Source organism: Ruditapes philippinarum, unplaced genomic scaffold (assembly GCF_026571515.1).
Source record: "Ruditapes philippinarum isolate M1 unplaced genomic scaffold, ASM2657151v2 ctg1729_1_1_1_1, whole genome shotgun sequence".
Classification (NCBI taxonomy): domain Eukaryota; kingdom Metazoa; phylum Mollusca; class Bivalvia; order Venerida; family Veneridae; genus Ruditapes; species Ruditapes philippinarum.
The window spans coordinates 248,184-261,722 of record NW_026859981.1 but is presented as its reverse complement, the minus strand read 5'-3'; the positions used below and the strand labels follow the sequence as shown (position 1 = coordinate 261,722).

Sequence of the window (13,539 nt, the reverse complement as noted above, 5' to 3'; positions counted from 1 at the left end):
GGGGCCAATTTTGACCCCAGGGCTATTAATTGAACAAACTTGGTAGACACTCATTAGAAGATGTTTCATGCCAAATATCTAAGCTCTAGCTCTTGGGGTTTTTTAAGAGAAGATATTTAAAAAAATTTCTTTCGGTTGCCATGGCAACCAGAGTTCTGCATGGAATTAAATTCTTTGAACAATTTTTAAAGGTAACCACCAAAGGAACATTCCTGTGAAGTTTGGATGACATTGGCTTAGTGGTTTATGAGGAGATGTCATTTAAAGTAAAAGTTTACGGACGGACGACGGACGGACGACAGACGAAAAGCGATCACAAAAGCTCACCTTGTCACTTTGTGACAGGTGAGCTAAAAAAACTTTTTATCAAAGGGCCATAACTCGGCTAAAAATCATTCAACCGGAAAACCCGTGCAATATGCGCAAGGACTTGAGCTACAGATTATTCCTGTAAAGTTTCATTGAAATTGCATTAGTGGTATAAGAGAAGTAGTCCGGACAAACTTTAAAAATAACAAGATTGCATTTGAGAAAAATGCTATGCCACCGCATTAATACAACACTAAATAGTAGTGTAGGGGCAGATTTTTTTTTTGTTTCTATACAATTTTGAAAATTGTCATAATGCATAGATCCCTGACCTTTCTAATTCTTAATATCAGATTAGTGGTTAAATCTGTTGTTAACTCAATAAAAGATCAGAGTAGGAATATATCAATGCACTCGAGTCTAGTGAATTTGGTGGTGAAGGTCATATTTCACACAGCCTTAATTTCATGACTACATCAAAGGACAACACAGTAAGACACTTTGTAAAAATCTAGGTCAGCTGAAATCAAAGTTCACTTTACATCTTAATCTGTGCACATGGTTCAAATTTCATAGCTGTACATCAAAGGACAAGAAAGTAGGTCACATCATCAAAATCTAGGTCACCTGATATCAAAGTTCAATTTTGCAACTAAAACTGTGCACATGGTCAAAATTTCATTGCTGTACATCAAAGGACAATAAAGATGGTCACTGTCCCCTTGGGCAAGGAAATATTTTGGACCCAATGATTTAATTTCAAAACAATCTTGATACAGTTCAGCAAACAACATTTCAAGTCAAATATATAAGTTGTAGCTTTCTCCCATTCAGAAAACATTTGTTTTATTTTCTGTTTTTACTATGCGACTACATAATGAGAATCCCTGCCCCCGGGGAGGGCCAATTTTGACACCAGGGGAGCACCTATAGATGATATTATATAGCAAACATCAAAGCTCTATGCCTCGTACCTTCAGACAAAAATATTTGTTATTTTTTTACTATATGTACATAATGAAAATCAATGACCCCCGGGGCGGGACCAATTTTGACCCCAGGGCTATAATTTGAACAATCTTGGTAAAAGTTCACTTCACAAAGTCTCATGCCATATATTTAACCTCTAGCCTTTGTCAATTCAGAGAAGAAGATTTTTCAATTCAGAGAAGAAGATTTTTCAAGTTTTTACTTTATACATATAAGGAAAACTATCGCCTCTGGGGCAGGGAAATTTTAACACTAGGGGCATAATTAAAACAACTTTAGTAGAGGACCTATAGATGATATTATATACCAAATATCAAAGCTCTAAGCCTTGTACCTTCAGACAAGAAGATTTTTTAATTTTTTACTATATGTTCATAGTGAAAATCAATGACCCTGGGGATGGGGCCAGGCCAATTTTGACCCCATGGCTATAATCTTGCTAGAGGTTCACTACATAATGTTTTATGAAAAATATCTTAACTCTAGCCTTTGTAAATTTAGAGAAGATGATTTTTTAAAGTTTTTACTAAATACATATAAGGAAAACCTATTGCCCCCGGGCGGGGCTAATTATGACACTAGAGGCAAAATTTGAACAACTTTGGAAGAGTACCTATAGATGATATCATTTAACAAATATTAAAGCTCTAGGCCTTGTACCTTCAGACAATAAGATTTTTTGATTTTTTACTATATGTATATATTGAAAATTAATGACCCCCGGGGCAATTTTCACCCCAGGGCTATAATTTGAACAATCTTGCTAGAAGTTCACTTCACAATGTTTCATGCAAAATATCTAACCTCTAGCATTTGTTAATTGCTAGAAGGAATTTTTTTAGATTTTTTACTATATACATATAAGGAAAACCAATGACCCCCGGGGCCGATTGTGACCCCAGGGCTATAATTTGAACAATTTGGGTAAAGGTCTACCAGACAATGCCTTATGCAAAATATCAAAGCTCTAGGCCTTTTTGGTCTTTACAAGAAGGATTTTAAGTTTTTACTATATGTACATATAGTGAAAATCAATGATCCCCGGGACAGGGCCGATTTTGACCCCAGGGCTATAATTTGAACAATCTTGGTAGATTTCTACCAGACAATGCCTTATGCAAAATATCTAAGCTCTAGGCCTTTAGGGTCTTTACAAGAAGGTATTTTATGTTTTTACTATATGTATATATAGTGAAAATCAATGACCCCGGGGCGGGACAGATTTTGACCCCAGGGCTATAATTTGAACAATCTTGGTAGAGGTCTACCAGACAATGCCTTATGCAAAATATCTAAGCTCTAGGCCTTTTGGATCTTTACAAGAAGATTTTTTAAATTTATTCATATAATTCCTTTTGGTTGCCATGGCAACCAGATTTCTGCATGGAATGAAATTCTTTGAACAACTTTGGAAGCCCTTCACACAATGATCAATCCTGCCAAGTTTGGTTGAAATTGGACTAGCGGTTTTTCACTAGAAGATTTTTTTAAGTTCACTATATAATCTATATAACACACACACACACAAACAAACAAACACACACACATACATACACACAGGTGAATTGCTATATGCCACCGCATCGCAGATGCTGCGGTGGCATAAAAATTATTAAAGGACCATAACTCTGACAAAAATCATTGAACCGGAAAATTCTGACAATATGCACAACTAGACTTGGTACTGATCATTCCTGATTCATTGAAATTGTATTAGTGGTATAAGAGAAGTGGTCCGGACAAACTTTAAAAATAAAAATTATTAACGGGCCATAACTCTGACAAAAATCATTGAACTGGAAAATGCTGACAATATGCACAACTAGACTTGGTACTGATCATTCCTGTAAAGTTTGGATGAAATTGCACCAGTAGTTTTTGAGGAGTAGTCCGGACGAGTTTTGTGACGGACGGGCAGACGGTCGTTCTAACAGGAGAGTAATTATGTGGCTACTCTATTGTTCTCTCTATTGTTCTTTTTAGCCACACAAAAGAAAATAGCCACATAAAAGCATTACGGAATGAATGACATCAAAGAGAAAGAACAGTTACCTATTGTCCCTCTAGCCACATAATTACTGTCCTGTGAGTGCGGACAGACAGACAGACGGACAGACAGACGACGGAGAAGTGATCCCTATATGATGATGCTGTGATGTTACTAAAAACATTTACCACTATCCATTAAACTAAGTCAGTAAACAGATGTGATGAGCAACAGACTTGAAATCAAATCCCACAGTATGGGACCGCGTGTCAATGCTTTATGCTAAATATCAAGAGGCTGTGATAAGTAGTTGCTGAGAAAAATGTTACGAAAATTTCCTGCCAATGACCATTAATATCGAAAATTTAACTAAGTTGGTAAACAGAAAGTGGGTAAGCAACAGACCTGAAATCGAATCCAACGGTATTGGACCAAGTGTCAATGCTGTATGCTAAATATCAAGAGACTGTGATAAGTAGTTGCCGAGAAAACTGTTACGAAAATTTCCTACCATTGACCATTAATGTCGAAACTTTAACTAAGTGGATAAACAGGACATGGATGAGCGACAGGCCTGAAATTGAATCCCACCGTATGAGACCATGTGTCAATGCTGTTTGCCAAATATCAAGAGGCTGTGATTAGTAGTCGCTGAGAAAACTGTTACGAAAATTTCCTACCATTGACCATTAATGTCGAAAATTTAACTAAGTAGATAAACAGGAAGTGGATGAGCTACAGACCTGAAATGGAATCCCTCGGTATGGGACCAGGTGTCAATGCTGTATGCCAAATATCAAGAGGCTGTGATTAGTAGTTGCTGAGAAAACTATTACGAAAATTTCCTACCATTGACCATTAATGTCGAAAATTTAACTAAGTATATAACAGGAAGTGGATGAGCGACAGACTTGAAATCGAATCCCACAGTATGGGACTACGTGTCAATGCTGCATGCCAAATACCAAGAGGCTGTGATAAGTAGTTGCTGAGAAAACTGATACAAAATGTTTTTCCCCGCCCGCCCACCGCCCAACATTCACCATACTATAACCCGGGTTTGCACCAGTGCAACCCGGCCAAAAATTAGCATATGTTAAAATAATCCTATGATAATCTACCCTTTGGAGATGGTATCCTTTAAAGACAATAAAACGCCAGCCTGATTTAAAAAAAAATATATCTTAAAAAGTTTTTGAAAAAAATGGACAATAACAAAACATTAACCAACATGTAAGAGAGGGTTTTGACACAGAGGTCCAAGATGGCCCTAGATTGCTCACCTGACCCGTTTAACTCATCTGAGCAATTACTTAGACAAGCATCCTCACCACATTTGATGACAACTGAGTCAAAAATTTGACCACTAGAGTGTTAACAAGGTTTTCTATATTTGTGCAGGGTGACCTCTATTTAACAAACTTGCAGACCAATTTTCAGAATATTTTAATAACAACAGAAGCCACTAGAGAGTTAACAAGATTTCTTTTATTTTATACTTCCTGTGACAAAGTTTTTCATCAAGGATAGACCATATTGAAACTCATCCTAGCAATTAACTAAACAAGCATCCTGACCAAGTTTGACCACAATTGAGCCAAAAATGTGACCACTAGAGTGTTAACAAGGTTTTTCCATATTTGGATAGTGTGACCTTGATTTAACTCCAGGTGACACATTTTCAATCTTGACCTAGAAATCATCAAAACAAACTTTCAGACCAATTTCCAGAATATTTGGATCAAAACAGTAGCCATTAGAGTGTTAACAAGATATTTCTATGTTACCACCTGTGACCTAGTTTTTCATCCGAGATGACCTATGTTCGTACTTATCCAAGAAATTACCTAGACAAGCATTGATTGAGGCAAAAATGTGACCACTACAGTATAAACGATCAAATATGGACGGACAACATCATTCAACGATCCTAAAAGCTCACCCTGAGCTATCTCAGGTGAGCTAAAATATAGAACTTTTCAATATTTGAATTTCAAGGTCAAGGTTATCTAGTGGAAGGTGAATTTAAAGATTTGTCTGGTAAACTTGAAGGTCTAACTAATAAGATTGAAGACAATCCGTTCAAAAATATCCAAGTCATTGCCACTAATTTGCACTGGCACTAAGTTGTTTATATGAAATGTCATTCAAAGTAAAAGCTTACAGAGGGCCAATGTAGGGATGGACACTGGACGAAATACGAACACAAAAGCTCACCTTGTCACTTTGTGATGGGTGAGCTAACAAATGAAAGCCACTGTTAGGTAACTTGCATAGATCATGTACTTTGTGTTGTTAAGTAATTGTGTAAATTATTAAGCTATTATTTTAAATCCATCTTGCCATTTTGATTTACAGTGGACAGACAGACACAATGGATGGTTCAATTACTATATGCCATGAGACATAATAACAACACACAATAAAAAACGAACCAGTGGAGCCTTTCTTGTATCAGATATCTCAGGATTTTCATATGGGTTTTCTTCATAAGCAGTTTTCTTTCCTGATCCTATGGCATTTACTGGTGCATTTTCATAAACATCTCCTCCTGAAAATAAAGTATAGCAAAAACTACAGTAAGGAACAACTCACTGGGTTCAAAGTTTTTGGTAATGTGATGATACCCAAGTAGGAAACTAATAAAATTTGGTTACTTTTCTTATAATGATCTCACTAAACAAACCAGAGCACCATATAGTCGTGGCAATATACGCCTGAATGCAAATTTGTTTAAGAAAATAAAATTTAAAGCAGTCTAAAATAATTTTTAATCAGAGGGGATACCCATTTACAACATTTGTCAGCAACATTTTTTTATTTCAATAACCTGTATCAATATTAAGATTTGTATTGATACATGCTATGCTATTGTCACATGAAGTCTAAGTGACAGTTATATTCACCACAGCTTTCCCTGAAAAGTTTTAACCCAAGACATGTCACCCGTCATGCCCTTAAAAACCTTATTTTGAAGCACATATCAGTGGTGATATTTTTATCTCCATTAAATTGTCATGGAGATTTTATACTGACTAAAAACAACAATAATTTGGTTTTTTGTTGGTTTATAAGTGAATAAAAAAAATAACAAAAATAATATTTTTCCAGAAACTCAAAAGCACAAGAAATATAAGCATACATGCCATAACGTCCCGGATGTCCGGGAAAGTCCCGGAAATCAGGTGTCTGTCCCGGTTAAAAAAAATTCTAAAATAGTCTAATTTGTAGCCAGTAATTTTACATTTTTATACATGTATATTCTTATTGTCAAGTTTAAAATTATAAACTATTTAAGAACACTAATAACGAACGATTATCCCCTTACAGCATTGCAATGGTGACACTAATCCTTTGATTGGTATATATATGTGCCTCTTCCAACAAATAATACACCCATTGACATTCTCTATATGAACTACGTAAATAACCGAGGTATATCGAGTGAAAAACAAGAGTTGTTTCTCTTAGCTTCGAGTAAAATCAATATCTCTTATGTAAACCAATGCAAATTTAGCCGTTTTTAAACCGCTAGTATGGGCGATTTAATGTCCGATTTTGAAATTTATTACACCAATGAAAAGCTTGTCTCAGTATATATTTTAACACATTGTTTGACACTAAAGGTATTTAAATTTACGGTTAAACCTACCACTAGTCTGACCATTTTACATATGTTTTATACAGTGAGATACGTAATCGGTTATCTTTATTCGCAATTCTACTGATAAGAAAAGCCTGTCGACTGCTAGTTCAGAAACTGTCAATCCATGTATTATCGGCAATAATTTCGATCAATTTAAAGATTAATTGTTTACCCCCTGTGGCTTCCTGAGTGAAGGTGTCATACACTGTCATTAACAACTAGCCAGTATAAATTTAATCCGTCTGTAGGCAGTTATTAGTAGTCAAACAGTAGTGAACATTACCGCTAAATATGAGGTGATGAAATCTACAGGATTCAGGGAAAGTTTCAGGTAAACGACATGGCTAATTGTTGTAACTTAACACACAGGCACGAGTATCGGACCCGGGAAGAAAATATGACCACATTGATAAACAAGAGGGCCATGATAGCCCTGAAGTCGCTCACCTGTATATAGACCCCGTAACCCCAGGGCTTTTTTATTTGAAAAAACTTGGTAGACACTCATTAGAAGATGTTTCATGCTAAACATCTAAGGTCTAGCTCGTTTTGTTTTTTAAAAGAAGATTTTTTTAAAGTTTTTTCTTAAAAACAATGACACAACTGGGGCAGGGCCAGTTTTGACCCCAGGGCTTTTATTTGAACAATCTTTGTAGACACTTACTAGAAAATGTTACATGCTTAATATCTAAACTCTAGCTATTTGAGTTTTTTCAAAAAAGATTTTTAAGTTTTTGCTATACACATATAAGGAAAATCAATGTCCCCAGGGGCGGGGCCAATTTTGACCCCAGGGCTTTCATTTGAACAAACTTAATAGAAACTCACTAGAAGATGCTTCATGCTAAATATCTAAACTCTAGCTATTTGAGTTTTTTTTCAAAGAAGATTTTTTAAGTGTTTGCTATACACATAAGGAAAATGAATGACCCCCGGGGCGGGCCAATTTTAACCCAAGGGCTTTTATTTCAACAAACTTTGTAGACACTCACTAGAAGATGTTTCATACTAAGTCTCTAAACTCTAGCTATTTGCTTTTTTTTCAAAGAAATTTTTTAAGTTCTTGCTATACACATATAAGAAAAATCAATGACCCCCAGGGTGGGGCCAATTTTGACCTCAGGGCTCTTATTTGAACATACTTGGTAGACATCCATTAGAACATGTTTCATGCTAAATATCTTAGCTCTAGTTCTTTGGGTTCTTCAATAGAAGATTTTTTAAGTTTTTACTATATGCATATAGGGAAAATCAATGACCCCCCGGGGGCGGGGCCAATTTTGACCCCCAGGGCTTTTATTTGAAAAAACTTGGTAGAAAATCACTACAAGATGTTCATGCCAAATATCTTAGCTCTAGCTCTTGGGTTTTTTTTAGAGGAAGATATTTAAAGTTTTTTTTGGTTGCCATGGCAACCAGAGTTCTGCATGGAATTAAATTTTAGAACAATGTTCAAAGGTGACCTCCAAAGGAACATTCCTATGAAGTTTGGATAAAAATGGCTTAGTGGTTTATGAGGAGATGTCATTTAAAGTAAAAGTTTACGGAAGACGGACGGATGGGCGATAGACGGACGCCGGACGAAAAGCGGTCACAAAAGCTCACCTTTGGTGACAGGTGAGCGAAAAAAAACCTCTGTGTTCATCTTAAATGTGTCAAAAACTAAAAAAAAAAAATGCCCCCTTAAAAATATACTGCAAGTGAAGAGAATGCCGGAAACTCCAGATTCGAGTCTACGAGCAAGGGGTTCATTTCCCGGGACATTGTGAAAACAATTGCCCAGACAAAAAAAACATTTATCACTATTTCACGTTTGTATTTAGCTTCCAAATGAGACCGACCCCAAGTATCTAGCCCTTCCCGTTCATGAAATATCTATCAGCAAACAAGCGCATTCGTGCTAAAACTCCCAGGTAGACAAAAAAGTGGCACAACAATTCGGTAACGGTCAAAATCACTTGAATTTACTAAATAATATTACTAAATACATTAAATGGGACCTTTCACAATCGTCAGTAGCATCTGATACACGCAAAATTCGATTGTGAAACCTTTTCAACCTTTTATTAAAATTGTTACACATATTTCTTGTTGTTTTCAATTGGCCTTAGTATGTGTATGAGCTAGAACCACCTTTTATTCTGAATATACCTTCCTGAAAAGTTTAACGAGGTATTTTTTTACACGAATGTCTTTAAAAACAAAGTCACTTTAAAAGTAGTTGACTCATTACAAGGCTTATTATAAATGTCTTTAAATTTTAAGTTAGATAATTTTAAATTCTTTTCATCATTTATTACTCTATTAATCTTATCTTCACATAGGAGTAATTCTTCATATCTACGTGAATAAATATGCACTTACAGATCTTAGCACTAATTATTCAGATGCCCGACATACAGTTCACAGACACTATCTGTTATCTCTTTTCCCAAGAAATTTCTCATGTAGATTTAAATGCAGCGAGAATATAACCAAAGATGAAAGACAAAAAATATTCAGTACATACTGGTCAATGGGTGTTTACAAAAGTCAGAGGCAATTCATTTGTTTCCATGTTAACAATAAAGAACCAAAGAAGGCATCTAAACAGAGAACAAAACAAAGAACTATTTCGAATTCGTTTTTCTTCACAGTTGGTGGCAAAATGGTTAGAGTGTGCAAAGACTTTTTTCTAAAAGCTCTCAATGTTGCTTCCAAAATATTTACAAACGCAGTTAAGCACAAAGTGGCAGGGTTATATGTTGGAAATGACAAGAGAAGGAAAGCTGTGCATGGAAATAAAACCACGGAATATCACAGATCATTTGTAAAGAAACACATCGAAAGCTTTCCAACTGTTGAATCACAGTACACACGAAAAGACTCCAACAGGAAGTATCTAACGCAAGATTTAAGTATGTACTCACTGTTTTTAGAACTAGAACTATCACTAAATGTGATTAATACCCCCACAGAACTGCTTCCGAAATGAGGATGTTACTAGTAACAGAATACCTTGTAAAAGAATTGAAATATAGAAATATGGTTGTTGGCAATTAAAGATAGTTGTGGTTCTTGTATGTTGCATTTACTGCCAATGTGGTTGGCCATTGATGAAGTTTTATTGAATTACTCTGTAATAAGTCCAGAAAGACAAGGAAAAGGAACAAAGGGCAATAACTCTATAAATACTGAAGATGTATTTTGTCAAAATGGAGTTATGGCTCTTGTGCACTGCACTTCCTTGTAATGTCCTTGACAACTGTATGAAGTTGTATTGAATTTCCAAAACAGTAGTTTTCAAGTTATGCCCCGGACAAGGAAAAGTAACAAAGGGCAATCACTCTGTAATTAGTCAAGATGGAGTTATGGTTTTGTGCACAGCACTTTCCCTTATTGTGTTTGACAATTGTATGAAGTTGTTTTTAATTCCAACCAGTAGTTTTCAAGTTATTCCCGGGACAAGGAAACGTAACAAAGGGCAATAACTCTGTCATTAGTCAAGATAGAGTTATGGTTCTTGTGTACTGCACTTCCTCTCAATGTGCTTGATCATTGTATGAAGTTATAATAAATTCCAACCATTAGTCTTCAAGCTATGGTCCGGAGAAAAGAAAGCAATGGAAAAGTAACAAAGGGCAATAACTCTGTAATTACTTAAGATAGAGTTATGGCTCTTGTGCACTGCACTTCCCCTTATTGTGTTTGACAATTGTTTGAAGTTGTTTTTAATTCCAACCAGTAGTTTTCAACTTATGCCCCGGACAAGGAAAAGTAACAAAGGGCAATAACTCTGTAATTAGTCAAGATCGAGTTATGGTTCTTGTGCACTGCACTTCCTCTCATTGTGCTTGACCATTGTATGTAGTTATATTGAATTCCAACCATTAGTCTTCAAGTACGCTCCGGACAAGGAAAATGCAACAGACATCTGGACCGACCGACCGACCGACCACCGGGTGACTCCTATATACCCCCAAAACTTCGTTTTTGGGGGTATGAAAATGCACAGGACAAAATAGAAGGTATGTTTCAGAGGCTGTGTACAGAAACATTTTCTGTACAGATTATAACTTGTCTTGTTTCCACTCCTAAGAAAGGTCAATGTCCACGCTGCAATCTGTATGACACTTTGAGAATAGAAGAGCAAAGGCAAAATATCAGTCACACCAAGAAAGAAAAAGCAATACTAGAATGGAAAAATCAGCCTATAAAGAACGCGCAAACAAAGATCAAAAGTTTTCTGTGTCGTCATTTGATCTCCAGGCTGTATTGACAACACCATGCAGTTTAATTGGTGAACTTTTAATATTACAAAAGAAAGTTGTGTTGTCACAATTTGTCATTCTATGAACTGGAAAGTGGATGAATACTATTACTATGCATATCAACCAAGATGTGTAAGGGTATTAATAGATGACATTGTATATCATGCTTACTCAAAACAAGCAAATTTCTTTTTAATTTTTACCTGTTTCCTTCTTCGGTTTATCTTTCTTCCTCTTCTTTACATCTGGAATACAAACATGAAAAAAGTGCTTAGCTTCCCATTTGACATAATTGATGCAGATAACCCATTACTTCATATTTTCACGCCTTTTCACACTCACACCCCACCCCCTTTCCCACTTTTCGAGGTCGAAATAGTAAAGAAATTGCCCTATTTAGACCCCAAACACTTGTTTTTGTTTGAAAATGCTGTTAAAAAAGTGATCACTTTTTCGGCGCCAACTCCTATCAAATAGATACATCAAGAAGATGCCAGAGGGGGGATGTGCCCCCTTCTGTTTGTGGGTTTGAAGGGGAGCAGCAGACCTCACATCTCCAACAAAAATTTGGACTTGTGACTAAAAATTGGCTCAGGTTGACCTTAAGGTAATGTGTAACCAACGCTGAAGAGCCTTTAACTCTATCTCAATCAGTTGAGAAGTTGCAGCACTTTAAAATCAGTTTTTTCATGGAACCTAGAAATGTGTCATAACGCCATGGATAACCCCCGCATGCTGCCAAAATTTCAAATAATATAAAAATATTTAGTTCCAAATTTGTTTTCTTAAATTATTGTGTTTTTTTTCATTCTCAATTCGAAAATCAAAGTTCAGGACAGAAAACTATGTCAGCTATCATCAAACCATTAACAAATTCCAACTTGACCAGTGTATTCCTATGACATATCCATATATCAAATTTGAGTTGAATATGTACAACTGTTAGCGAGATAATGAACGGAAACTTAAAACTTCCCTTTTTTCAAAGTTAAATGGGCATAACTAAAAAATTCCAGCTTGCGCATTCCTTTGATCAAATTAAAAATGTACAGTTGTTGGCAAGATAATGAACTGAAACTGAAAATTTATTTCTTTTTCAAATTTAAGGGGCAAAACTCATCGAACCATGACCAAATTGAAACCCATATTTGGGCGGTGTGACCTAGTTTTTGACCCCTGATGACTCATACTCAAACTTGACCTAGAAATCATCAAAACAAACTTTCAGACAAATTTTCAGGATACATGTATTAGGATCAAAACAGGAGCCACTAGAGTGTTAACTAGAGTTTTCTATTTTTATTTACTGTGACCTAGTTTTTCATCCAAGACAAACCATGTTCGAACTCATCCAAGCAATTACCTAGACAAGCATTCTGACATGATAACTGAGTCAAAAATGTGAGCATTAGATTGTTCACATATTTGAGCAGTGTGACCTAGTTTTTGACCCCAGGTGACCCATATTTGAACTTGACCTAGAATCATCAAAACAAACTTTCAGACCAATTTCCAGGATATTTGGATCAAAACAGTGGCCACTTGAGTGTTAACAAGATTTTTCTATTTTTAACTCGTGTGACCTGGTTTTTCATCCAAGATGACCCATGTTCAGACTCGTCTGAACAATTACATAGACAAGCATCCTGATTATGTTTGATGACAATTAAGTAACTAAGAGGGCCATGATGGCCCTGAGTCGCTCACCAGAAACAACTGTTTCACAGTGTTATTTTTCAAATGAACTTGCTGAAAGGCCAGTCCAGCTCAACTTTAACTTGCACTTCTAGTTATTGAAATATTTTGCCCTAATATTTTGGAAAGGCTTTGTTAAAAATATCTATGTTGCAAGTGTGTTCCCATTAGACGGGTTAGATTTTCAGAAAAGACCCTCAGTTAAGAGTCTAACTGCTTTTTTAGTACAAGCAGGTAGTCAATCGTTTTTACATAATTCGGGTACGCTGAATCCATTTTTTGCTCTACCACGGCTGTACTTGAAATCCTTGACCTTCTAAAGGTCAAATCAAAATGGCCGCCATTGTCCATTACCATCTACTTAAAAAAATATTATTTCTGGAACATATCGTATCGAATGTCCGTGAATCTACATGGAATAAAGTTTCAATTACTGTTAGGAATAATTGGCTGATAATTATACATGATTTACACACATGATTTGACTGCTATACCGGCCATCTTTGATTTCAAAATGGACACCTTTTTAACAAATATAAGTAAAGTGCTTTTAAACAAATGTATCCTTCTGTAGGAATGAATATCAAAAATTGTTTTATGATATGAGCAACATGTCATGTCGAATTGTACATTCTGTGTATGTATACTGTACACTTTAATTT

At 35.8% G+C, this 13,539-nt stretch overlaps 1 protein-coding gene across 1 annotated transcript in view; it reads right to left on the bottom strand.

The window, feature by feature from the left end:
* The window catches only part of LOC132758506 (uncharacterized), a 98,134-nt gene that overhangs the window by 17,023 nt on the left and 67,572 nt on the right, over window positions 1–13,539 (bottom strand). Inside the window, exons 8-9 of the mRNA XM_060750188.1 lie at window positions 11,386–11,427; window positions 5,722–5,837 (exon numbers count right to left, since the gene is read on the bottom strand). Coding sequence (XP_060606171.1) covers window positions 5,722–5,837; window positions 11,386–11,427 — 158 coding nt within the window. The remainder of the gene's footprint in view (window positions 1–5,721; window positions 5,838–11,385; window positions 11,428–13,539) is intronic.